We start from the raw sequence: 26,791 nt of genomic DNA, 5'->3' as shown, positions 1-26,791 counted from the left end.
CATTTGGATCCCCAGTCTTATTGGTTCCCACCAAAAGGCAACTTTGTGATTGCTTGAGATTGTTCCCTCCAAAATGTATCCTTTCTAGCCAGTCTACGGTCCCTATAAATGTAGCTTCCCTCTCCTCAGTTCCCCAGTCTTGTTTACTTGAATAAAGAGTGTTACATGAAGAAGCTGTCTCCTGCCTGCTGTGTCAGAGAGCTGAAATCACATGCTGAATTACTATCCCCACGCTACAACAAACCTCACACCAAAAAAAACACAATTAAAAGAACCTTTAAAAATCAGCCTTGGGGAACAAGAGAAGCCTGTCTCTTTGAATCCATGTCCCTTCCCCTTTCCTGTCTTTCTGGATTAGGCATTTGTCTTCAAAGCAGCCTCCGCCTTCTTCTCCCAACTTCATATCTCCCATAACATCTGAAAGGAACACTGCATTGGAATGGGTGCTGAGTAGCAGGTATAAAACTATTACTGGTGCTGCATTTTATTTTTCTTACATCAGCCGACAACCTGCAAGTTTCACCTCATCACCAAAGGAATCTTCCTTGGGTTTAGATCACAACCCCTCCAATCCAGGTATGTTCAGGTAGGGCAACAATGCCTCCTACCCTATCCTGAGGTCGGGACAGCTGCAGTTCTATAAAACTGTGGAGCAAAGGGGGGAGAAATGGAGATTCAAGCAGTGACAGGTGTTACAAATAATGGCGGTGGATTTTAGTGGCTTTGAGTGTAAGCTACCCATCAGGAACTCTTGGCTTCAGATCTTACCTCTGCTTCAAACTCAGTACAGTGGTACCTCTGGTTACAATAGTGATCAACTTTACAGGATTGCTATTGTTTTTACAAAATAATGTATGTGCTCTGAACACCCATAAGAGCTATATAAATGCTAATGTGTTGTTACTTAAATTACTGGAACATATTTTGCAAGGGATTAAGATGCTAGATTTTATAGATTACGTAGTAGGAAACAAAACAAAAAGAATCCTTTTTTATTTGTGAGTCCTCCCACAAAGAGTTCTACACTGTATTCTATAAAAAGGAATACAGGAATGATTTTTATGACTACTATTATTTGAAGTGCTTAACACAATCTTCAGCTAGTGTTACTCAAGTCATATCTGTTTTGTATGGAGAACATCATTTTTGAATTGCTGCCACCAAATCATAGCAGATTTGCTACTGAAATTAGCAGGATATCTGTTCAATTATCAAGAAAGGGACTCAAGATAGGACATGCTTTCATGATCCCTGTGTACGCACCAAAATGCCTGTATCTGGATTTTAATCTGGATTTACCCTTTCCAGAGGGAATTTGATAAGTAAATAAAAACACCAACCCATCTGCAAATTAAGCCTGTTTGAGTTTCAGAAATGTATGTTCAAACATGTGCTTGGCTACCAAATTCACAGGGTGGCTACTATTACTACCGTATACAGATTCCCCCCCACTTCCCTTTCTTCAGGGTGCTTAGGATCCCTCTTCAATTTCACGCTCACAATAAAGTCTGTGAGACAAGCTAAAGTGGGAGGTGGCAAATCGCCCAGGGTCACTCAGTGTATTTGGACTTTGACTAAGCAATTGTGGCCCAGTTCAAATGTAGAAATATCGGACTAATGAATCATAATTTATTACACCAAGAGGGAATATTGCGACCTGTGCTCGCTTCACTCATGCACCATAATAGAACAGTTCTGTGGTTTGCTGAACCACACAGAGGAATTCAATGTGGCACTAAGCAGATTGCTCCACCAGCACAAGCATTTATGGTTTTGCCTCCAGGTTTATTAGTTTGGACATAGCAGGCAAATATGGCTTAATAGCTCCGCAACTGGCTGATTGCTCAGTTGGTAGAGCATGAGACTCTTAATCTGAGGCCCATGTGTTTCAGAAGTGTAGCGGGTGGCCGGGTGGCCGTGTCCTTGGGAACAGAATTCTGAGGGGGTGAGGAGGGGCAATCAGGTGCCCCCATGACAGGCTCCCTCATTGAGGACAGAACTGCAGCAAGGAAGCAAGCCAGCACACCTGCCCCCCGGCATGGCCCCCCACACCCTGGGCTCTAGCAACCCATGCTACACCACTGGTGGGCTGGGGCCTCATATTGGGCAAAATATTCCTGTATTGGAGGGGGTTGGATTAGATGGCCCTTTCAACACTACAACTCTATGATTCTGTGAGTGTATAACAAAAGTGCTGAAGCCAGGTGTACAAAGGGAGGGGTGAGGAAGGAGTGTGAAGACACAAAGCCCTTATCAGTCTCTTAGAGTGACTGTTGTGAGGTTGAAAGGTGATTTTGTATGTAAAAATTAATGCTAATAGTACCCCAGCTAAAGGATACTAAGGCTAGATCTACACAGCTATAAAAAAACGTTCTGAACATGTGCTGCAAAAACATTATAAAGCTCATAATTGAAAATATCATTGAGTTGTGATAAATGGGGAAAGGAAATTCACACAGCTGACTCTTTCAATTTGAGGCTGCAATCCCATTAACATTTACCAGGGGAGAAGCTGCACTGTACTCTGTGAAACAAACTTCTGCTGAAGAAGTGTGCATGCACATGAAAGATCATACCGAGAACAAACTTAGTTGGTCTCTAAGGTGCTACTGGAGGGAATCCCCCCCCCCTGCGGAGAAGACACATAAAAAAGTTTGCACTGTAACCGGTGTAGGAAAGAAGATGGCAAACTGTTTGCTGGATTCACTCAGGAGAGAGCAACAAGAAATAGGTTCAAATTGTGGGGGTGTTTACCGTATACCTGAAAGCACTGTACCTGCTGGTTGTGTGCTTATTTGTTCTAGATACCTTTATCCCATTTTGTCTTCCACTAGGGGGAACTCAAAGTATCTAAAAGCCTAGAAGTACAAATGGAAGGGGCAGCAAAGAGTTTGACCAGCCGAATAAATACAAAAAAAAGCTTAAGGAAAGGCTGGAATAGCTCCAAGCTAGGTTGATTCAAATATGGATCATGCAGCTGCTATCATCTGCAGCTCTTTGGCCCATTTCCCTTGTAATGGGCATGAAAATATTTGTCTACCATGCAGGGATAATGGGGTTTAATCATTAATGTGCATACACTGTGAAGTTATGATGTCAGATGATGTCAGGGGATGAATTTGGTTCAGTTCACTTGAAAGCAAAGCTCCCTAATTTGCTCTTTCCAAAACAACATGAGAACTGAAACCCAGACATCCTTCGAAATTCACACTTTTCTGAATTTTGCCATGCAGTTCTGTGGCCAAGCAATGTGTACAAAAATGCATATACTGCAGCAATGTGGACATAAAATATTACATAAGAAACACATTATATTCAAGGGAAATGTTTGGCAAAAATGTGTATATATTGTTTTTATATAGTGCAAGCTGAGCATTGGTTAGAGATTTTTGGAATATTAAGCAGTTTAGAAATAAATGATAATATATTATGCAAAATTGCATACATTGGGAGAGATTTGCAGGAAGATGCTGATTGAGCTTCAATATGACTTCCTGATATAAGATTGTGGAGAAATAATTGAGAGAAACCAAAACTGCTCATCTGTAGCCTGATGTCAGTGAACAGCTGGAATGAGACAGGGTTCAATGGAACTAATTAGGAACTGGGCTTTTCCCTAACCAAATTTCCTGAATATTCCAAACTCCTCTTGTGCACTGCCCTAATTGCAGAGACTCCCCTTTTCAATATTTTTCACTGGCTAACAACTTTTTTCAGTGATGACACTAACTATGGAATAGACTTCCTAACAGGCTACTGTATTACTGTATATACTTGAGTATAAGCCTAGTTTTTCAGCACATTTTTTGTGCTGAAAAAGCTGCCCTCGGCTTATACTTGAGTGAGGCAGGCGGTGGGGGTGGCGAGAAAGAAGCCCTTTCTCTCCGCTCGTGCCGCCACCCGCTCTCCCCAGGCAACCATTCCTTAAGAAGCGTACAAGAACAGCAGTTCTTTACTCTCCCCAGGTAGCCTGTTCCATTCCTGAACTGCTCGCATAAATGCAAACTTGGCAAAGGAGGAAGAGGAAGGAGCAGCCCAAAGGGCTGCTTTCGGGCTGCTCGTTCCTCCTCCTCCTCCACAGCGGCAAAGGTGAACCGGCTTATACTCGAGTCAATAACCTTTCCCAGGTTTTTGTGGGAAAATTAGGTGTCTCGGTTTATATTCGGGTCGGCTTATATTCGGGTATATACGGTATTAGATGTGCTTTTAATTCCTTTTGAAAAAATGTACTAAGGCCTATGAGTCTAATTTAGTTTTATAGGAGTCTATTTGGGTGGCTTATATCTTTCTTTCTCTACACTCTTGCTTCATACATATGACCCACAATTTAAACGTTTCTTTATGTGCAGTCGCTTTATTGTACAAGCATGCTGTGTGCTATAGTTAATTACGTTGCTTTTAGTAACACAATAGGTGAACCTCACTAGGGTATTATTATTTGGTTTATTTCTTTGTGGTAAATTTGGAGGCCTTTTCAGATATATTATTATTATTATTATTATTATTATTATTATTATTATTATTTATACCCCACCCATCCAGCTGGGTTTCCCCAGCCACTCTGGGCGGCTCCCAACAGAATACTGAAAACACGATAAAACTGAAAAAACGATAAAATTGAAAACACGATAAAACATCAAACATCAAAAACTTCCCCAAACAGGGCTGCCTTCAGGTGTTTTCTAAAAGTCAAGTAGTTGTTTATTTCCTTACATCTGATGGGAAGGTGTTGCACAGGGTGTGTGCCACTACCGAGAAGGCCCTCTGTCTGGTTCCCTGCAACCTCACTTCTCGCAGTGAGGGAATCGCCAGAAGGCCCTCGAAGCTGGACCTCATTGTCCGGGCTGAACGATGAAGGTAAGGTAGAGACGCTCCTTCAGGTATTCTGGGCCGAGGCCGTTTAGGGCTTTAAAGTTCAGCACCAACACTTTGAATTGTGCTCAGAAATGTACTGGGAGCCAATGAAGGTCTTTCAGGACCAATGTTTTATGGTTTCAGTGGCTACTCCCAGTTACCAGTCTAGCTGCCGCATTCTGGATTAGTTGTAGTTTCTGGGTCACTTACAAAGGTAGCCCCATGTACAGCACATTGCTATAGTCCAAGCAGGAGATAACTAGAGCATGCACCACTCTGGGGAGACAGTCTGTGGGCAGGTAGGGTCTCAGCCGGCATATCAGATGGAACTAGTAGACATGCCTGGGAGAATAAAAATGTGCAAAGAGAGAATTAAAAATATGCAAAGGGTTCAACCAGTTGAACCCATGCCTGACTTCTGTGCATTTACCTGGCCTTCTGCCCTAAGACTAAACACATACAGAAGGTCAGATGACACTACAGAATGGCACAAGACTTTCAGGTGCAAGCCAACCTTGTCTTAAATCAAAGTAGCCCTCCAGCCCTGGACTTAAGTTATTTCACCCATTTCACCAACCAGCACAATGTGCCAGGCATGAGTAGCTGGCAGCTTGGAATGATTACTGCTGCAATTCTTAATTCAATTTCCATTCCATCCTTTCCCCCAAAGGAGCCCAATAAAACACACATAAAATAATAAACCAAGCAGCAATAAAAGAACGTGTATTGAGAAACAGCATAGCAACAAAAGTCCATATAAATTTCCCAGTTCTGAATTTTCTTCTTCCTCATGTTGGCATTTTGAATTTCAGTTCAGAGCCACTCCCCAAAATACAGACATTTGCCGCCCTTGTTCTCCAGCATGACATGTAGGTGGGAAGGACAAATAATTGCTGGCAAATAATTGCTGATGGAGGGTGCAGGGAATAATGAGGAGGGAAAACTGGAGTGGAGGTGGAGTGGAGGAGGCGGAATACTTTGTGCTTCCAGTTCCATCTACACTGAGCGTTGCAATGAGGGTAGCAATGCATTATTCATGCAAATGTCCCTCTGGCGAAACAGGATTCCGCTGAAATTGTTGAGCTCACAACATTTTTGTCAAAGGCTTGGTCTTTAGTGCAGACCACATCAGAGCTGGTTGACTGTGAGAATGAGGAAATCCTGGAAGAGGAAATGGTGGAGGAAATGATTGCACCAGCAATCTTGTTTTGATGAATCAGGGAATATCCATTATATAAGAGCCTTTCCATGCCACAGGGATGCCAACTAGAATTAAATAATAGGGGGCCAAGGTAAGCCCCACCCTGCATAAACATACCCTCCAACATTTCTCTGAATAATAATAATAATAATAATAATAATAATAATAATAATAATAATAATACCGCACCCATCTGACTGGGTTGCTCCAGCCACTCTGGGTGGCTCCCAACATATATAAAAACATAATAAAACACTAAACATAAAAAACTTCCCTATACAGGGCTGCCTTCAGATGTCTTCTAAAGGTTATAGAGTTATTTACCTCATAGGCTCTTGAGTGGCATAACTCCATACCCACCCACATTTCTCCAATTCATTGCACTTCCCATGTGGAACATTCAAAGTGGCGGGGGTTTTTTTATCTACACAAACCATGTTAATTGTTGTTGCATCTGCTCTGCAGAATGTAGTTGTGGGTCATGACATTTATTAGATATTGAATTATAAGTGACCAAATTCTACTTCTCCTCTGTCTCAAAACGTGGCCCAACTATTGAGTGGCTTTACTTTTGTCTTAGTTTTCTTAACGATTTAAAGGTTGAGCAGCCATTTCTCAGGACCATTCCTGAAATTAGATCATTGTTAATCTGATTTTTATAAAATGATTGCAGATGCTTGCATTGACTTGCTTCTATGCATTTGACATTATATTTATATGACATTTATGACTAATAAACATATTTCCACATTAATTTTGAGTGGAAAGAATTACACAGAATGTGTACACATAGGAATCTATGTGTAGCATTAGAAAGGACATCAAATACATGAATCCAGCAGAGGCAGGTAGAAGACAATCTTCTGCATGGTTTTTGTTTACTCAGTTTTTGCTGATTCATTTTCCAGGTTTATTTTGAATTGCAAGTTAACATATTAATACCCAACTCCAATTATTCACAATGCCCTTGTTCACAGACTGCACTGGCTACCAATTAGTTTCCGGGCCCAATTCCAACTGCTGGTTTTACCTATAAAGCCATAAACAGTTTAGGATCGCAATACCTCAAGGACCGCTTCTCTCCATGTGAACCTACTCAGAACCTGAGATCATCTTCTGAGGCCCTTCTTTGTTTGCCTCCTCCATGAGAGGTCCATAGCGTAGCAACATGAGAATGGGCCTTCTCTGCAATGGCTCCCCGTTTGTGGAATGCTCTCCCCAGGTTGGTTCAACTGATGCCTTCATTATACACCTTTAGGTGCCAGGCAAAAATGTTCCTCTTTAACCATGCCTTTGGCTGGCTGACATCCAATGCCCTTTAAAAAAATCACTGACAACACCTGTTGTATTTGTGCTGTTGTGAGGGGTTCTATTCAGGGGGTTAAATAAGACCATATTTACGTGAATTGAACGCGCCATCAAATCTATTGCGCACGTCAATTATCAAAACACTGAAACACTTATTTGCTGGTGAATGTAAATGTGTCATCAAATCTAATGCGCACCCTAATTTTATGGAGTAATTTGGCCAAAAAAGGCGTGCGTTACATTTGAGTAAATACGGTAGTTAGACTAGAGAAGCCAGTACAGTATACTGTAAGTTGCAATTTCAGCTGAATTTTGGGGGAACCACTTGAAGCATCCACCGTGTTGAGCAATTTCAATTGCTTTTGTTCTGATTTGCTCATTGCCAACAGCTGAAAGTCTGCAAATTTTGAAACAAACCTGATTTGCAATGGGGGTTGAATAATTTTGATTGCGACTATATGTGTAAATAAACCATATGTCATAAAGTTACTGTTACCACAGTCTCTGCTGTGCCTCATTTCCAAAGAAAACGAAAATCCTGGGACCCCTGGAATCTCACACCACTCAAGAGATTAGGGTGGCGTGCAGCAATATATTTCTGTTGCTCTGTGTGGGTCATTTTCGGGGTTTTAACAACAACTTCTTTGTGTTTATATTTGATTAAATACATTTTGTTTACATTTCAGTTTTTTGGAATGACTAGTCAAGATTTACCTTTCCAATATGATGTTGGAAGAAGAAGCACTTACACGGGGCGTGGCCAAGAAGTGCAAGTTGATCACATCAAAGCATATGTTTGCCAACCTCCTTCCAACACGGACAAAGCTGTGATTGTGATTCACGACATATATGGATGGCAATTCCCAGATACCAGATACGTTGCTGATATCGTCGCAGCTAAAGGATACATGTGAGCAATTGGTTCTTTTTAACCTCCCTCAATCTCTACGTTATGGTTGCAAGGCCAGAAATTTGACCTGGCTTGTGATTTTCATACAGAAAAGTTATCCACCACCTCTTGTCAGAATGTCTTCCTGAAAGGCATTAGTCTCATTAAAAAAAGTACATTAAGAAATATTACCTGAAATGCAGGCACTTAATGCATTGTTATTTATTTTGCCTGTCCCTACAGACAATGTAGGCAGGATTGGGGGATTATTATTATTTTGCCTGTCCCTTGAGACACTTCCTAGACCAAACACCCTCCCTAGGCCAAAAACTCACCTTCCCTGCCCTTTCATTGAGTCCTTTCGCCTTGCTGGAATGTGTCATTGAACTGTGACAGTGCCTCTTCCTTTCCTGGATATGGAACTGTTGCAAGTGCAAGTCACATACCAATTGTGTAATGATCTAGAATTTGAAGCACAAACACTCTAGGTTTAACAGCTTAATGAAAATAAATGCCTTTAATATGTGAACTCTTAACTGCTGTAGGCTACATTGGATGAATGTTGGCTGGATGCCACAATGATATGAGGTGGTGTCGATGAGAATATCTCATTATCGCTAATTACAGCACGCAGGGAGGGAGTTTTTGCAAAGATTGTCACGGGCAGATAAGGGCAAAACTTTCCTGCATGCTGCAATCTCTATGCACACACTTAAAATGACATATTTTTTTAAAGGGAACTGAGCAGGTCATAGGTATTTTCTGAGTAACATGTGCCTGCTATTCCATACAGAACCATATGCCCAGATTTCTTCCTGGGAAAAGAACCATGGAAAACTACTGATCGTTGGCAGAATTTTGCGGACTGGTTAAAGCACCGAGATCCCATGAAGGTGGACAAGTAAGACTAACATTTATTCCAGAGCTATAACTAATAGATGTACCTAGGAGGACAACATAAGGTTAATTCAGCATCGACAGGAGAATGGAATTTTGGGAGGGGCATTGACATACCCTCCAAGATTTCTCCGATGAAAATGGGGACGTCCCATTCCATAATGATAATTTAACTATTAATACCCCACACATCTTACTGGGTTGCCCCTGCCACTTTGGGCAGCTTCCAGTATACATATAAAAGCACAATAAAACATTAAAAAACCTTCCCTATACAGGATTGCCTTCAGACAACTCAGGAGTCGGATAACGCCATACCCTCTAATGTTTCTTCAATGAAAATAGGGACATTCTAAGGAAAAGTGGGACATTCCAGGATCAAATCAGAAACCTAGAATCATAGAATCCTAGAGTTGGAAGAGACCACAAGGGCCATCCAGTCCAACCCCCTGCCAAGCAGGAAACACCATCAAAGCATTCCTGACAGATGGCTGTCAAGCCTCCGCTTAAAGACCTCCAAAGAAGGAGACTCCACCACACTCCTTGGCAGCAAATTCCACTGTCGGAGGGCTTCTCTAAACCAGGGACATCCCTTGGAGGGTCTGTATTGATTGGCATATGTAGTATGATCCTAAGCATACTTATTCAGAAGTCAATTCTGTTGAGATCAATGGAACTTCCATCCAAGTAAGTGTGCATAGGATTTTAGGCTAAACAGTGGCAGACTTGGGGCTCTCAAATTTTAGCAGCACCCTGCATGTTGCTGTAATTCAACATGCCCAACCTCTGTTATTCCTTAACAGACTTATTAACTCCCCTACATGGGTTTACACATTCTTTTGACATTCATTTTAGAATTATCAATCCTTGTCACTCTTCCGTGTTCAGTTGTTCCTCTTACAAGCGTGTAAAAATGTGGATTAGCACCAGATATCAATTTTCATAGAGAAATTAAGCATTCTTTCCTGTGTTTGTACTTCTGTAAAATTCCAAATGGTGCCTCTCTTGGTCGCCAGTTGTGGGCAAGCCCAGACTTTTAAAAGGACATGTACCATTCAAAGCAAATGATTTCATTTAAAACCAGTTCACAGAATTTAGTGGCCCTCTGATAACCCGGCATCTTCCTGAGTGGGTCAGTGCTTTTTTAACAGCAAGTGAAGGTGGGCAAGCAAGTTTTGATAGTATTGCAATTTTTTAAAATGTTTATGTAGTTCCCTTCTGTTTATATGTTGTAGGACAGCAGCTATTTTCATGAAGTATCTTAAGGAGCAGTACAATGCAATGAAAATTGGTGTCGTTGGATTTTCTTGGGGTGGAATGGCTGTACATCACTTGATGTTGACAAATCCTGATTTTCAAGCTGGGGTATCCCTCTATGGTAATGACAAATGTTTGTAAACTTGAGCAGGCTCATACGTTTTTGTGCATTTAAAGGCTTAGTCTTAAGTCTGTGTAAGGATTAGCTGCAGCATTCATTATGGCTACTTATTTCAGCAACATATGCTTCATTCCCTCACTGTTCAAACAAGGGGAATGAGGATGCAATCCTATATGCCTGCCTAACTTCCTGTGGGAGGGAGTTCCATAGGATTCAGCCCGCAACACCTCTTCTCTTTTTCTTCCACATGTCTGGAGGGAACTTCTGTTGAGTTGAGTTTCACTTTCACAGAAGTTCAGTTTAGCATCACATATGAGCCAGGGTTGCTGATTTGCAACGAACAGTGATTAGTTGCTAAACACACTAACTCAATAAACTTTATCTTTCAAGTGTGCCTCTTATCTGGGACCTCAGCCATCAAACAGTAAAAATTATCCTACAAGGAAAATACAGGGTTTTCCTGGCATTTGATTGCTATAATGGCACAAATCATTACTTATAACACTGCAAATTATGTTCTCTATTGACCTTGTGGAGCTTACTACTTGATTTAACCTCTTTCTTTAAATATGTTTTAGGAATCATCAGAGACTCTGAAAGTAGGTATAATTTGCTGAACCCTACCTTTTTCATGTTTGGTGGAAAAGATCACACCGTTTCTTCTGATCAGGTAAGCTCTGTTGCACAGTGAAGTCTCCGCAGAGGGGCCAAGGCATGCTGACATTACAATACAGTAAACACAAAACAATTGCTTGGGATTTAAACAGGCTACGGCTTTATTAATCACAGGTGTAAGCAGGTTTTGGCACAGACATCGGGTGCATATCCTGAATCAACCAACCCTTTCTACTGGTAGATTATTTGGCAAGGTTAAGAACCATGCATCAAATTGGAGTGACCCCTCCAAAATCACCATTTTGGGAGTGCTATGGCCCATAAGCCCCTGTCTGGGCATCTGCACAAAAGCACCCCCCCCAGATTCTTTTAATGGGATACCCTGATTCCTTGGAGTGGTGGGGTGACTCTGGACACCCTCGTCCACTTAGACTAAGGATTCAACTCAGTGTCTTATCCACCATCAAGATGTGGCAATTGCTAGGAGGTAGGCAAAAAAAAACAACCCATACAGGTCCAATTTTTCTGAAGGCAAATTCCTCCCTGGCCCTGAATATCAGCTGAGACCTAGGCCTGGGTACAGCTGGCTTTTATAGCTCTCCTCCAATTGGTTGCAACCACCCAGCAGCAAGTGCAGTCAGTGGAGGAGGAAGTGGCTGTGCCGAAGCTGGAAGACCGCCTAATAGACCACTGCTCCTTTCCAGTTGGTGTTTTATCGTCCATTGTCTTCCGATTCAAACTTCCTTGATGCTTTCCATGGTCTCTTGAGTACAAGCTGCAATTCCTCTGTAATGAGGGACAGGCAACCTGTATGTGCTTAGCGCTACTTTTCTGATTTAATATTATTTTGCCTCTGTTTCTGTCAAGAAGAGGCATTGCCACAAATGGAAAAGGAACCATACTGGTGTGTTAAAGGAGCAGGGCAGAGAATGAAAGACTAACCATACTTGATACAGGTGGAAAAGAATAAGAGAGGGAAGCAGGCAGGTGAAGACAATGAGACTGTCTCAATCTTCCACCCCACCCCTGGGCAATTTTCGCATTTTATATTGTTTCTTAGTTTTAGCATATTAAAGTTGTAAACTGCCTTGGGTGCCTTGGCATAAAAATGGTGGGTTTTTAATAATAATAATAATAATTATAATAATAATAATAATAATAATAATTGCACTGTGGCATAGTAGAATTTATTATTGCTTAATTGTAGTTATGGCAACACTAGATTTAAAGAAAAACCTTGAAGGCATTCAGATTAAAAGGGAGCAAATTTGGAAGTTTTGATTTTTAACTTTTGTAGATATCTAATGAAATTGGTTGTATGTTACAGGTCACTTTGTTGGAGGAAAAACTGGCAGAATACTGTAGAGTGCCCTTTCAAGTCAAAGTCTATCCCGGCCAAGTACATGGCTTTGCTCAGCTAAAGCCTGAGGACATGAAGCCTGAAGATCGGCCTTACATAGAGGAGGCAAGAATGGATATGATTGACTGGCTGAACAGATACATTACGTTTTGAAACCTGAATAAATATTTGTCACTTCATTTCCTCGCACCCCCGCCACACCAAAAAAATGCAATTTATTCCCCCCCTTAAAATATTTATAGATTGTGGTGTTGTCCATTGGAGAAAAGAGAAGATATACTTTAGAGAACTTTCAATAATAAATTATGAAATATTTATAATGAAAGGTCCTTAAAATAATTGTCTGACACACCAAGATATGAGCATTCGGTATTGGAAATGTGCCTGCCTTATAATGAACTTTATATTCAAGGCTGCCTTAAAACTTATTCTTTTTTCCCATTTTATGTGTCCCATTTCCTTCCCACCCCCCGAAAATAAAAATGTTCAGGATCTGAAAATGTATTATATACTAGCCATATTTTGGGCCTGAGGCTATGTACACACTGGCAGCTTAAAATGGAATAAGGTTGTTTCCCATACACTCACACCAAGTTTCAAATCACATTTCTACATTGCTGTACATACCAGGGAGGGCATGGAGATGTCTTCACCTGATTCACCTTACTTGAATCTTCCAATGTTTAGTTTCGTTGGTTGTCATTCCAATGCTATGAGAGAAGGGGGGAAAACATTCCTCTATCCACTTGCTCTGTGCCATGCATGATTTTATAAACATCTGTCGTGTCAACGCTCCCCTTTTCTCTAAACTAAGAAGTCCCCAACCCTGTAATGTTTCCTCTGCTACTCCATCCCCTTGATCATTTGGCTTGACCTTTTCCGGACCTTTTCCAACCCTGCAATATCCTTTCCGATTTGAGGCAACCAGGACTGTGCACAGTATTCCAAATGCAAGTTTCGCCACAGATTTGTATAATGGCATTTATGATACCGGCAGTTTTGTTTTCTGTTCCTTTCCTAACGACCCCTGGCGTGGAATCTGTTTTTCTTCAGAGCTGCCGCTGGGTTGACATCTTCTATCTACTTACAACCCCAAGGTCTCATTCCTGATCAGTCACTGCCAGTTCAGACCTGATTTCATATATGTGAAATAATAATAAAAAGAGGTCTGATACGCTGTTTTGCCTAACTGCTTCCTCCAGGGATAGGCTCGATTACCTCATGGGGCACTAGTGGACGTGGCTGATCCAGTGCTTAAGGGTTCTCCTGCCCAACAGCCAATGCCAGGGGAGGAAATCTGTTGCCTGCTTTCTGCAAGGATCTGCTGCTCACATGAGCATGCAGCCAATCCAGTGGGCAAACCCTCTCCCACCCAATAGCAGATAGAAGAGAGGAGGGTCCCAGTGGATCCACAAAGGTTCCTCTCCCCACTCCCACATGAACACCCCGTGAGGAGCAGCCCAACCAGCAGCCAAAGCTTCACTCACCCAACAGCTGATAGGAGATTCACAGCAGATGAAGCATGCTTCTCTCCATTCCCTATGAACACCAGAATTGATTCCAGAACAGGATACTGAACAACAGAGCTACAAAGCCTCCATCCCTGGGATTGGGGTGATTATGAAAGGGTCTTTTAAAAACTTTTCAGATTTTACTTGCACATTTACTTTGGAAAGTGAGTGTGTTAGCAGTGAAGGAGGGCGACATTGTATGGACAACGCTGATTAGATTGAGACAGAGGCAACTTCAATTACACGTTGCACCTTGGCGTGGACTTGGGTGGAAAGATTGCACAGAGCAACTCAGAAGCAGATCAGAATTATTTTTTAAAAAAATTAAAGATGAACCTTAAGACCTCTGCACACACCTAATAAATAGCATCTTTGCATTTTGCAGAATTAAAATCCACACACTCCCTTCTCAGATGTATGGAATACTAAAATAAATACAATATTTATCATATAACTTATGTACAACTCCCAAAATAACTGTCATAACATTTTCTTCAACGTATGAACCATCAAACCTGAAAACACCTGCTGTATCTGCAACAAATCTGTAACAGCCAGGGTGCCGCCAGGTGTGGTACGTATTACACCAATTCTTAATGGTCTGCAGTGGTTGTCTTTGTGCTTCCATGCCCAATTCAAATGCTTACAGGGACATATAAAGCCCCAAACAACTTAGACCCCAAATATCTCAAAGAATGCTTCCTCCTACATGGATTCTACCACCTTGTGTAAGGCAGGACCTTCTTTGTGGTGGCCCTCAATGTTGTGGAATGCGCTCTCTAAGGTGTCTTGTCCTGTCATTAAATATGTTTTGTTGGCAGACCAAGATGCACCTTTTTGCACAGACTTTGGGTGGTGGAGAATTAGTTGAGAACACCACTCCCTCTGGCTGCTTGTTTGGTTTGTTGCATGATATGGTGTAACCAGGGCTTATTTTCACCAGAACTCAGTTCTGGCATCTCTCAGGTGGGCACCATTTCCATTCTAAGAGAACGAGGGAGGTGTTCTGGCACCTCTTTTTCTATAAAAATAGTGCTGGGTGTAACTGATCATTTAGAATTGTTGTGCACTAAAGAACATCACAAATATAGCATAAATCATATAAAGTAATTCACAACTCATCAATAAAACAATTACAATTTTAAAAAAAACCTATTAACAAAACGGCAACTTAAAAAATAAGCTATACATCACAATTGCAGCAGAAGTTATACGATTAACAAATCAATGTGGCATTTATAATCTATAAAACAATATTAACATGAGCAGAATTGCAACTAAAAAAATAAGCTAAGCACTGTTAAGTTCATATACATGTTCACAACTAATGTGAGATAGAATAAAGTAGTTTTTTTTTAACAGCAAAAAACAGCAGAGCTGTGACAAGATGTCGTTCCTTATGTTTCATGTGCACAGTTGAATGGGTTAGGAATAAGTAAGGAAACAGAGAAGACTACTGTCTGCTAAAGAAGCACGATTGGAAGAGCAGAGTAGGAGGAGTTCAAGCCTCCTCCCACTTCCTAGCTGGGTTATTCTGGGTCACCTCTGGTGCTGTTTTATAATAAGCAAATTCTTTTTTCTTTTCCGCGAAGGCTGCAGCAGGCCCACTCAGGGAAGCTGTGTGGGAGAAGGAAGCTGCAGCACCCGTTAGCAGACAAGCTGATTTCTTTTCCTTTTAAAAAAATCTTTCACAGCTTTGGGAAATAACCCTTTCTAATCTCCCAGAAGAAAAGAAAACGAAGAACTTTGGAATTCCAGGTACGTAAGAGTCCCAGCGTGATATGCCAAAGTGTTTTCTGCAGGAAGTTGAGTGGGAGGGAGGCAGAGATGCCTTATGAGTGTATGGTGCCTTGGTAAAAATAATTGACGGCAACAGCTTGCTCATCGGTTCTCCTGCACTTTTAGTAAGGTTCGGTTTACCCACATCTATTTCAAAATGTGTAGCGCTATTGGTGGAGAGAAGCAGCACCAGCTCCAGGATTTTGGCAACCCACAGACTTGGAATTTTCAATGAGCTTCCTTAACTGTAAAAAAAGGGCAAGCATAGAGGCCATGCATTATCTCACATAGATCCTGACATATTTGGGAACTCTTCTGCAAAGCGAAAACGGTATCACTGTTGAGGTGGAGTAAATGCCCAGACTTGGCACCCTCTGGAGCTAGATGCGGTGGACTGTACACCCCTGCCCTAGCCCCAGACTTAACTTGTGGCCATACGTTGAAGCATTCTGTAATAATAAGAGTAGCTGGGGGCTTTTGCAACAGCATCTGACACACCATCTTTCCTAACTAGGGGTCCCATTTTCCTCGTTGCATGTAGGCACTACCCATTTTAAGGCTGGTGGAAGAAGGGCTCCAGTATGCTTCCCAAAATCAATGTGCAGACACATGGGTAGGCAAACTGAGGCCCAGGGGCTGGATCCGGCCCAATCACCTTCTAAATCAGGGCCGCATACGGAATCAGCATGTTTTTACATGAGTAGAATGTGCCCTTTTATTAAAATGCATCTCTGGGTTATTTGTGGGGCATAGGAATTTGTTCATCCCATATATATATTATACATTATTTATGTTTTCCACAGGGGTCAGCAAACTTTTCCAGCAGGGGGCCAGTCCACTGTTCCTCAGACCTTGTGGGGGGCTGGACTCTATATATATATATATAGAGTCCAGCCCCCCACAAGGTCTGAGGAACAGTGGACTGGCCCCCTGCTGTAAAAGTTTGCTGACCCCTGTGGAAAACATAAATAATTCTGAACACTATGGAGAAACCCCAAGAAATGTTGTTTGGTGACTGTTAACGGTGTGAGAAAATACCATGTCTGTGAAGAGATTAAAATTATCACAAGGACATCATGGGACCGGGACCAGCAAGATCTTGGGTTATTCATTAACTACTGTTCTATTGTTGTGTGAACAAACTGCAAAGATAAATAATTCGATTCTGCACTTTAGCCTCTCTGACTTCTTTAAAAAAAATTTTTTTTTTACTTTCATGTAACAGTTACACAATTACAGAAAATCAAAATGAAACATGAAACTACAATCAAAGAGCCACCCCCAAGTACACCAACAGAGCTTTGCCGAAGTGTATATGCTAAAACCAAGACAATCTTAACATGAAATGATGCATAGGAATATCCATTGTTGGCCACAAAGACAAAGATACATTGCATCAGAAGCAATTCCAGTATGCAGGGTTTTATGCAAAGGCATGAGGATAGGAGAAAAAAAAATAGAGATTAAAATATGTGCTTCATGAATGCCAAATTTCGCTAAAGACCATAGGCACTGTTCTACCATATGCCTCATGGTTTGTATAATTAATAAAGTCACCCCAGATTGCATAACAGTTGTCGTGTTTCCCCTGGCCTCTTGCTACCTTTAGTATGATTCAGGCTGTAAGTACCGTACTTGGCAGTAACCCCCACTGAATCCAACAGTACATTTCTGCCATCTTAGGATGGATTGCCACTCACTTTATGCACATTGGCAGGTCTTCCATTCACATTTTCACCCTCCTTCCTTGCATTTCTAGCCAACAGAAACAATTCCCAAGGGTCCCCAAACCTGTGTGGAAAAACAGGTCCTAAATTCAAACTGTATTCATTGACTCCAATGAGCATATGAATAGTGACCAAAAAGCCAGAACCACACTAAAAGTGAATTAGAAATTTATCTACAAACAAGTGATATAGAAGTAATAGAATTATATAACACGAATTACATGAATAAATGAAACCATTACGACTAGATAGAAAAATATAAAGATATTTGCATTAGCTGCTTAAGATATATAAGAAAGCAATTATTTTCCCAGCATCCTCCCTCCAATCCAGGTAATTAAAGAGCAAAAGTACCAAGAAAAAAAATCATGATATGATAAAGGCATTCTTATATTCTAAAACAACATAGGAAAAGGTACTGGTACTTAAGATTTTAAAGTAAAATCTTAGGGCTTTGTGGAATAATGAATCAAAGGTCCATATTACTCCAGTGAGGTTTCCATTGGAAGATTCCTGAGCAAAAACAACCCATAAGGATCAGGAAAAATAAAAAAGGGGGAACGAAACAAGTCTAATAAAAATCTAGGATTTATTTTTTATATTTTTTTATATTTTTGTGGTAGGAAGAATGATTCATGTGTTCAAGGATGTTTTTCTGCTCCTCCAGCCTTTGACTTAGGCATATGATCATCATCATGGCTTCCTGAAACCAAACATTGGTTCATACAATAAGTGGAACTGTTCCTTCCATATAGGACCCCAGAACCCAGATAATAAGCTTAAAGAAGACCTAATTAACAGAGGTTGCAAGAGACAACAACGGGAAAGGGGAGATGGGGGAAGCCTCATTCCGTGAACGTGAACACTTTTCCATTCACAGAAAGAGATTTAAGGTGCAAGCCAGTAAGATTTCTTTAAGAAAACATTTTTGCCATGACAGTTAAAAGCACAATGCCAAGAAAATCATTGTGCCATTTATGGTGGCCCTAGTTAAAAATCAGCAATTCCTCTTGGAATCTGGGAGTTGATCTTTTGAGAATTTTGATGTATCTGATATGTTTTTATACGTCACAGAGCACTCGTGCAGACTCCAACAACCACCTGCAGCAACAGTAGAGTATGCAGACTTATTTCTATTAAACTTTAGTTAAATTAACCTTTATGCATCTTTAAAACTTTACAGATGGCTAATGAAGAAAAACCATGCCCATGTGACATTGGAGACAAATTTGAATATGAAGGGCACGGGCAAGAAATTTCTGTTGGGCACATCAAGGCCTACATCAACAAGCCCTCCCACAGCACAGACAAAGCTGTGATTGTGATTCATGACGTATTTGGATGGCAGCTACCAAACACCAGATACATAGTAGATATGCTCGCATCCCATGGATATACGTGAGAAATTGTCTCTATTTTTCTTAGTCTTCTCTCTTTCAGCTGACATATTTATGCATTATGAATTTTGAAGACAAAGTGCAAGCTGATGTAGTTGTTCAAAAATACTTTGCTTGACTAAACTGAAGTAGTAAATGTGTATTATTTGGGTGGCTTACAAAATATATAAAAACCACAATAAAGCACCAGACATTAAAAACTTCCCGATACAGGGCTGCCTTCAGAGGTCTTCTAAAAGTTATGTAGTTCTTAATCTCCTTGACATCTGAAGGGAGGGCTTTCCATAGGGAGGGCTCCACTACCGAGAAGGCCCTCTGCCTTCTGAGAAGGCTCTCTGTCCCATTCTGATTAATTAGTATACTGTATGTTGGAGACCCACAAGAAATTGCAAGGGGAGCAAGTGAGAATACATGTTGGGCCACCCTGATTTACACATATAAACAACCTGAAGCCTATAATGGAAGAGTTCACAGCAGCAGCAGCCCAAAAGGCACCAGCTTCTCTTGCTCTGCAGGACAAATTCCAGTTCCTCTCTGCTTTCTGGTTACATCACACTGTTTCTCTAACCTCCAACATTAAAAACTTCCCTATACAGGCCTGCCTTCAGGCATAGCTGTCAACTTTCCCTTTTTTTGCAGGAAATTCCCTTATTCCAGCGCCGTTTCCCAATGCAAAAAAAGGAAGGTTGACAGCTCTGCCTTCTGAAAATCAGATAGTTGTTTATTTCCTTGACATCTGATGGCATGGTGTTCCACAGGGCGGGTGCCACTACCAAGAAGGCCTTCTGCCTGATTCCCTGTAATTTCACTTCCCGCAATGAGGGAACAACCAAAAGGCCCTCAGAACTAGATCTCAGTGTCCAGACTAGAAAATAGAGGGGGAGATGCTCCTTCAGGTATACAGGGCTGAGGCTGTTTAGGGCTTTAAAGGTCTATACCAACACTTTGAATTGTGCTCAGAAACGTGCTGGGAGCCAGTGTAGATCCTTTGGGACCAGTGTTATATGGGCCCAGTGGCTGTTCCCAGTCTAGCTGTCATATTCTGGAATAGTTGTATTTATACCAGTGCTGTTATATTTGAAAAATGAACTTAAATTTATTTTCTATGCAGAGCAATTTGTCCAGACTTTTATAAGGGACAAGAAGCTTGGAAGCCTTCTAATGATTGGTCTGCATTCGATGACTGGATAAAAACACGAGATTCCAAGAATATCAACAAGTAAGGGTTTGAGTTAATTTCTTTTTCCTAAATAAATGTTTAGGGGTACTCTCATTTTCCAACTTATATTGAAATACTGCCCCTCAATGAGGCCAAACTTAATTCACAAAATGTTTAGGGGTATGCGTACCCCCAGAAAAAGCACTGCTTCCTGCTGTGGATTTTCGAGGCTGATGGTATGACTGATCAGATTAAACTGTACACATGGAGAGAGGATTTGCAGATTTTGGCCTTGGTCAGTTTGAACATCTCCCTCTGATAAAAAAGTTCAGCACCATTGGCTATATTATCATTTATGGTGGGACTGTAAATTGGGGCAAGATTTTTTGGATTTTAGTGCTAATATTCTTTACTTGGAGCTTGTTATGTTAACCCATATGCAACTGTACTCATTCTTTTATTCTTTATCCACTTTTAATTCTCATCTGTTCTCATAACAGTTTTCTCTGTTTTATATACATTATAAAATGAAATTTAAAAATCTGTACCAAAAAAAAAATTGGCCATGGAGTTATCCTCAACCACCCTCTTGGGTTGAGAGTGTTTAAAGGGCACTAATATGTGGTTGTTTTCCCATGTTCATTGGCCTGCAAAGGTGTCACAACGTTGCACCATCTCCCATGCTGTTTTGCATCTTCACAAAACCACTGGGTGGGACCATCTGTAGATTTGGAATAAAAGTATAGCACCCAGCTTTGTCTTTCCTTTCTATCAAATCATTGAATGACAGTTGGATCCTGAACTACACAGAAGGATTCTGAAATGATACTTTTTCAAGTGGTCGTGAGAACTTCTGGGGTATGGTGATTGCCGGAGTTTTGTTTCTTTTCGATGATGAGAGAGACCTAAAGTTCTAAAGGAGCTTTGCAATATCTGACTTCATCAAAAAATATACAAGTTGACTGTAGGTGGAGACCAAGAGTTTAAACATTCCAAAAAGCAAACCTCTGTCCCAAATCAGATGTTGAAAGAAGCACCCTCCCCCCCCCCACACATACACACACACACACACAAAATGAGCTTTCAACAGGGCAAAACTTACCCTTTGCCACTTTCTCTGTTCCATTAAAAAATCTGCAGTTTCCCTCACAAAGAAGAAACGAATGCCTTTTGCCAATATTATTCTCATTTTCAAAATGTGTCTCCAGCCATTTTTTAAGCCTGTGGGCAAATTAACTATAATTTCCCTAACAAAAGACTTTACTGGCAAATTTGCCACTACTTACTAATGAAGTTTGCAGCAGTCCTTTGGCCCCATTAAGCCTTTTTTGTTTGTACCCTTAGATTCTCAACATTGTGCAAATTTGTGAGGGGCCTTTTGAGGGCATCTTTTCAGTGGTGCTTTTTTGATCACTTATATTTATGTGTTTCAGGGAAACGGATGTTGTCTTGCAGTATCTGAAGGAACAATGTAATGCAAAGAAGATAGGTGCCATTGGATTTTGTTGGGGTGGAGCTGCAGTACATCATCTGATGTTGAAATATTCTATCTTTAAGGCGGGCGTGTCCCTCTATGGTATGTGTACGTTAGAAATCGTGGCCAGAATATGCTTTTCTTTGCAGCACAATGTTTTTGACACTTGCACAAAGTTTTAGAAAATATATCCCTGTTATACTTTGCACAGAAGCTGTTCACATGCAGCACGTATCACCTAATCTGTACTTCCTCATCTGAAATAGTTATGCCTGGTTTTTCATCACCACTCTAATTCTAGGCTAGCTCAGTGATTACTTTTTTCCTTTCACTCTATGCTAAAGCAAATCTTTAAGGAGATTTTATTGGAATATAGTTGCCAAAACAATTGAAGGAACCACAGACTTCTTATTATTATAAGATCCTATTATTTTTCTCTGAAATTACATTCGTTCAGTACCTGAAAGGTACCAGAAATCATTTTTGACTTTTCTTTTGCTCCATATGTGCTGTTAAATGACTGGAATTTTAAGCTATTTTTAATCATTCTGAGGATCCCAAGAGATATTTTGGGCATATCCAAGAGCCTGAACCTACTACGGTATGTTTAGAGGCAGCACACCACTGAATAATAATTGCATAGGAGCAACAATCAAAGATGGATAATACTTCCATGTCCTGCAGATGAGCTTTCCAGAGGCATCTTTAAAAAAAACCAGAATGTTGAACCAGATAGGCTGTTGTTTGATTCAATAGGACTTTCCTTTAATGGAGACTTGTCCATGATTAGAGCATGTGTCAATATTAAGAGCCTATTATTTTGTACAGCTCACCACATATAAACTGGTGCTTAATGTCAGGCTTTGCATGAGCACCAATATGAAAGGATGCATTTTACTAACTTAACCAGATCAAAATATTTCATGGGATGTTGACTTGGAATTTACCTGCAAGTCAAACTTGCTCTTCAAGTCCTTGTCTATATGGGATTCACTTTAAGGAGACAAATGTGCCATTGCTCATCCCTGATTTTGAACCTTTGGCAAAATAAAAATCTATGCAAAGATTTGCATGCAAAATGTTAAATATTGCACTCTTACTGAAAGTGTTTGGTATGCTTGATTTTAATGTAACTTTTATTGTCAAATGCATTCTAGGAGTGATCAAATTTACAGAGGACAATTGCAACCTGATGAACCCCACCTTTTTCATTTTTGCAGAGAAAGATGAAGTAATTCCTCTTGACCAAGTAAGCCATTATTTCAAAAACTGAGTTCCTGAATCAAGAGCAGTACTCCTGGTATATAAATTTTGCTGAAGAAAATGCTTTTTTGGGGGGTGGGGAATCATTTACAATTATCCGAAATCCAGAGTATGTTGGCTATTCTGGCTAGCTGAGTTGATATTTCTCTTGGAGATCTGAAGGTCATACATTTATACCATTATTATTATTATTATTATTATTATTGGTCTCTGTCCCAAGATGTGACAAGTGAACTCTGGCAATCTCATAAAGAAATAAATCATTTCAGTACCAGTAATGTGAGGGTATATTTTTTTTGTTGCAGGTCACTGCCCTTGAACAGAAGCTGAAACAGCAATGCAAAGTTGAGCATGAAGTGAAAATATATCCTGGACAAACTCATGGTTTTGTACATCGTAAAAGGGAAGATATTAACCCTCAAGACAGACCTTATATTGAAGAAGCAAGGAAGGACATGCTGAATTGGCTGAGTAGATACATATAACTATTGGTCATTTTGGTCTATTCATCCAAAAATGCATCATGGAAAACTTAAGTGACAAGGATATGCTTTTAAAATTTCCTGAAGGAAGCCTTGTAACATTTAGCATTAAAATATACCACAGACTTAATCTATTTGTCCCAAAACATCCTTCCTCGTGCACACAAATGTGCAGACAGACCCATCTGCTGGTGGTGATAGCAACAGCTACCTGACTTTGCTCCATTCAGCAGCCTGTGCCTGAGCAGTTCACCACTAACTAAAATCCTCTTCCCTAGGCACTAGGATGCCCAGGTGGGCTTCACTCAGCTGGTGAACCTAAGGGCAGAAGTAGACTTCATTGTGTCTGCTGCACTACCCATCTCAGCCAGCCAAAGATGAACAGCATTTCTCCTGTTGTTTTGCCTATTCCTAGTCCTGAGTCACCATCACCAGTCAACCAAGCCATTGTAGATTTAGCTAGTTAGGGAGGTATAATGAGCTGAGCTACTGCCACTGCTTACAAGTAGACCATGCCCAAGTAGAGAGAAAGTGTGTGAGAGACATACAGTAGCTATTGCAAATGGCAGGTCCTGGCCTTTCCCTACCAGAGTACAGTGCATTAACCACAATCTACTCATGGGCAAAACCAATTGAATCAACCAATGAATAAAGTGACCAAATAATTGGTTAGGAGCAGAAAAGCTGTTTTCTTTTCCTTGGTAACATAGTCCTGAAACATAAAGAAATAATGTTTGATATAAATTTTCTATGCTGATTCCTCTATTCAATAAAGTTTTAAATTGAATTGCATCATATTTATATTCATTGGGTGCCTAAGGGAATATGTCCATTAGCTGTGGTTAGCGATTGGGGAGAAACTCAGTTTGGTACATATTTTCCTGCAAATTTATCTGATTTATACTTCCCAAAACAAGACGTGAACCAAATTGCAGCTACCCTTAGAAATTTGCTTCTCCAAATTTTTGCAGTGCACTTCTGAAGGGAGAATTGGGTGGCCACCTGTCATGGATGCTTTAAATGAGATTCCTGCATTTCAGGGGGCTGGACTAGATGACCCTTGGTCCCTTCCAACTTATGATTCTATGATTCTCCAGTCCAAAAAGGTGTACATGATGCATACATTAGGGGGAAATGTATATAAAGTGTACAGGCTGAGACCAATTCACACGGGGGTTCCATTCTCAGACCCTACACGCGACAGTGGAGCTTGCATAAGTGCACCCCATTCCATTCTGCCTCCATTCCACCCTCTTTCAGGTGCAAAAGGACCAGCACGTCAGTGATTGTGCATTAATTGGATACGTCTAAAATGGTCGCCACCTGTATATAAAAATGAATATAAGTGAAAAGGCATTTTTATATTAGTGGAACTTGTTTGCATAAATATATCTTAGACAAAACTGCATACAAAATATGTTTATTAGGATAAAAGATCAAATGCTGGTGAGTTTTCATGAAAACTTTTTTTAAAAAAATGGGAGATATGCAAATGAATGGAGATATATGCAAATGAATATATTTTTTTCTTTTGTTATTCAGTACTGTTACATTGCAGTCTATACACACACACACACGAGAGATGTGTGTGTGTGTGTGTGTGTGTGTGTGTGTATATATATATGAGAGACAGGTAGAAGTTAACTAAATTACTAATAACTACTAATAAATAACTAAATTATTAAGGATGTCTCAGGCTTAAACACGGTAGTACAGTCACAGCTTCTCTTTTTAACTCCCTTTACTCAAAATTAGTTGTTAGCCTACACTTCAGTTTCTGTTACTCCTTTCTATGTCCTTACGTTTTGTTTGGGCAGGTGCTTCAGGTTTTAACACGGTTTATTAATTGGGTTCGAGAACAAAGGGGTTTCTAGAATAGGTGGTGAAATGCTTGACTCAGTTTCTGCTACTTCACTCTCGTTCCTTTACTTCGTTATTACAGTGGACTTATTTTGACGTGGCACAGCTTCCTTCACAGCTTAATACCATTCACGAGTGAAGAGTACTTTTTGTCAAGTTACCCACTCTCTTAGCAATCCCACCCCTGAGGAGGTATTCTGATGAGTATAACAGACCCAGAGGATCGCCTCACCCCTTGTTACTGGCATGGGGGTCTCCTTTACCTAGAAGAACTCTCCCCTCCTGACAGGAATGAGACCCAGGTAGCCTGTATTCCCACAAGTTCTACCTCTCCTGACTCTGACTCAGCCGTTGGGCCCGCCCTCTTAAATATAGTGCACCCACCTCACAGAACACAAATTCCCACAAAGTACCTCAGATTGTCTTGTGGGGGGACTTGTGTCAGGGAAAACATAATAAATTGGAGTCCCAGGCAGGATTTGATCAAATAAACAATAAAGACTTGATTTAACAAAAGAAGTTTATGACACAAGTGCGTAAAACATAGGATACTTCAGATTATAATGTTATTTCACTTCAGTGCTTTCTCAGTTGTTGCACAGCTGTTACCGCTTAATACTTTGGTTCTTAAAAAAGGTGGTACTTCCTGTCTGTTAGACAACCCTACTCCTGAGGTACTCCAAGTAACAGACCCAAGGGATTACTGGTTTGGAAGTCTTCTCTTTTTGTAGATTAGAATCTCTCCCCTCCTGACTGGAATGAGTCCTAAATAGACTGTATCCTCACAGCTTCTACTTCTCCTGGATCAGCCTCAGCCTCTCAGTTAATTACTCGCCTAATTACTCTTACAGGACACCACACACTGTCCCTCACACTAAGCTCAGTCTCCTTTCTCTAGCTTTTGATATATTCCTGAGAGTGGATGTTTCTACCCAGAACCAACTCTCTCTCCTCTCACTTCCTATCTCCCAACCTCAATCCCAACGTACTCCCAAAACTATAAACTGTCTCTCCAAATCCTCTCCTTTCCAACTACCCCTCCTGCTGGAATCCCAGCCAATCATAAGCTGCCGTTCGCTAACCATTTGCTGGCAGGGAAAAAGAAAAAGGAAACACTTGGTGAACCAACTTGCCCAGCAAAAACAAATTTTTCCGTCACACCCTCCAATTAACTCCTGTCTGTATACCTTCCCCCAGACACTAAACTTTCTATCTAAGCTGCAAGGGTCTTTCCTCTTGCTTATCGGTAGTCTCCTCAGCGCGGATGTTCAACTCAAATCAGAAATGATTCTCCCTCAGCCAAACCCAATGTACATCACAATCTCTCATCTCAAATCATTTCTCCCTCAGAAACAGCTCCTTTTATTCTCCATCCCATAGTGCTGCTCCATCCCGCTATGACCGGCTATCTTGGTAGCCAAATCAGAAAGGCTGCAGCACTCTGGCAGAGTTTCTGAGGGACTAGTGTCTGCTGTCCACATCATGGACCTTTTGGGCTGTTAGCCCGAGTGTTTCTGAGCTGGCCAAATGGTCCTTGCTTGATCTGGGTATTATTGTGCCCTGAAGGAGCAAAGTACAAGGAAACCTATCTGTTCCCCTGAGAGGGCTAAGAGGATCAGTTTACAAAAAGGATTGCA

The 26,791-nt window shown here is 40.8% G+C and overlaps 2 protein-coding genes across 2 annotated transcripts; both read left to right on the top strand.

Annotated features, from left to right (window-relative positions):
• Positions 1 to 469: 469 nt before the first annotated feature.
• LOC117049364 (carboxymethylenebutenolidase homolog) lies at positions 470 to 12,679 on the top strand. Its single transcript, XM_033154038.1, has 6 exons — positions 470 to 576; positions 8,050 to 8,273; positions 9,046 to 9,153; positions 10,385 to 10,527; positions 11,106 to 11,197; positions 12,470 to 12,679. Exons 2-6 carry the CDS (start codon positions 8,059 to 8,061, stop codon positions 12,653 to 12,655), a joined length of 744 nt encoding a protein of 247 aa, XP_033009929.1. The 5' UTR covers positions 470 to 576; positions 8,050 to 8,058; the 3' UTR covers positions 12,656 to 12,679.
• A 2,927-nt stretch (positions 12,680 to 15,606) lies between these two features.
• Positions 15,607 to 24,086, top strand: LOC117049578 (carboxymethylenebutenolidase homolog). Its single transcript, XM_033154367.1, has 6 exons — positions 15,607 to 15,771; positions 18,703 to 18,917; positions 20,028 to 20,135; positions 21,509 to 21,651; positions 22,707 to 22,798; positions 23,118 to 24,086. The coding sequence occupies exons 2-6, from the start codon at positions 18,703 to 18,705 to the stop codon at positions 23,295 to 23,297; spliced, it is 738 nt and encodes a 245-aa protein (XP_033010258.1). The 5' UTR covers positions 15,607 to 15,771; the 3' UTR covers positions 23,298 to 24,086.
• Positions 24,087 to 26,791: the final 2,705 nt, after the last annotated feature.

This window comes from Lacerta agilis, chromosome 7 (genome assembly GCF_009819535.1).
Source record: "Lacerta agilis isolate rLacAgi1 chromosome 7, rLacAgi1.pri, whole genome shotgun sequence".
Classification (NCBI taxonomy): domain Eukaryota; kingdom Metazoa; phylum Chordata; class Lepidosauria; order Squamata; family Lacertidae; genus Lacerta; species Lacerta agilis.
This window is presented reverse-complemented; position numbering and strand designations above follow the sequence as displayed.

Excerpts from the sequence above, each read along its gene's own strand:
- LOC117049578 (XM_033154367.1), top strand. The coding sequence starts at position 18,703 with ATGGCTAATGAAGAAAAACCATGCCCATGTGACATTGGAGACAAATTT. Across the intron at positions 18,918-20,027 it reads CTCGCATCCCATGGATATAC|AGCAATTTGTCCAGACTTTT; the intron begins GTGAGAAATTGT and ends TTTTCTATGCAG. Across the intron at positions 22,799-23,117 it reads AAGTAATTCCTCTTGACCAA|GTCACTGCCCTTGAACAGAA; the intron begins GTAAGCCATTAT and ends TTTTTGTTGCAG.
- LOC117049364 (XM_033154038.1), top strand. The coding sequence starts at position 8,059 with ATGACTAGTCAAGATTTACCTTTCCAATATGATGTTGGAAGAAGAAGC. Across the intron at positions 9,154-10,384 it reads GATCCCATGAAGGTGGACAA|GACAGCAGCTATTTTCATGA; the intron begins GTAAGACTAACA and ends TATATGTTGTAG. Across the intron at positions 11,198-12,469 it reads ACACCGTTTCTTCTGATCAG|GTCACTTTGTTGGAGGAAAA; the intron begins GTAAGCTCTGTT and ends TGTATGTTACAG.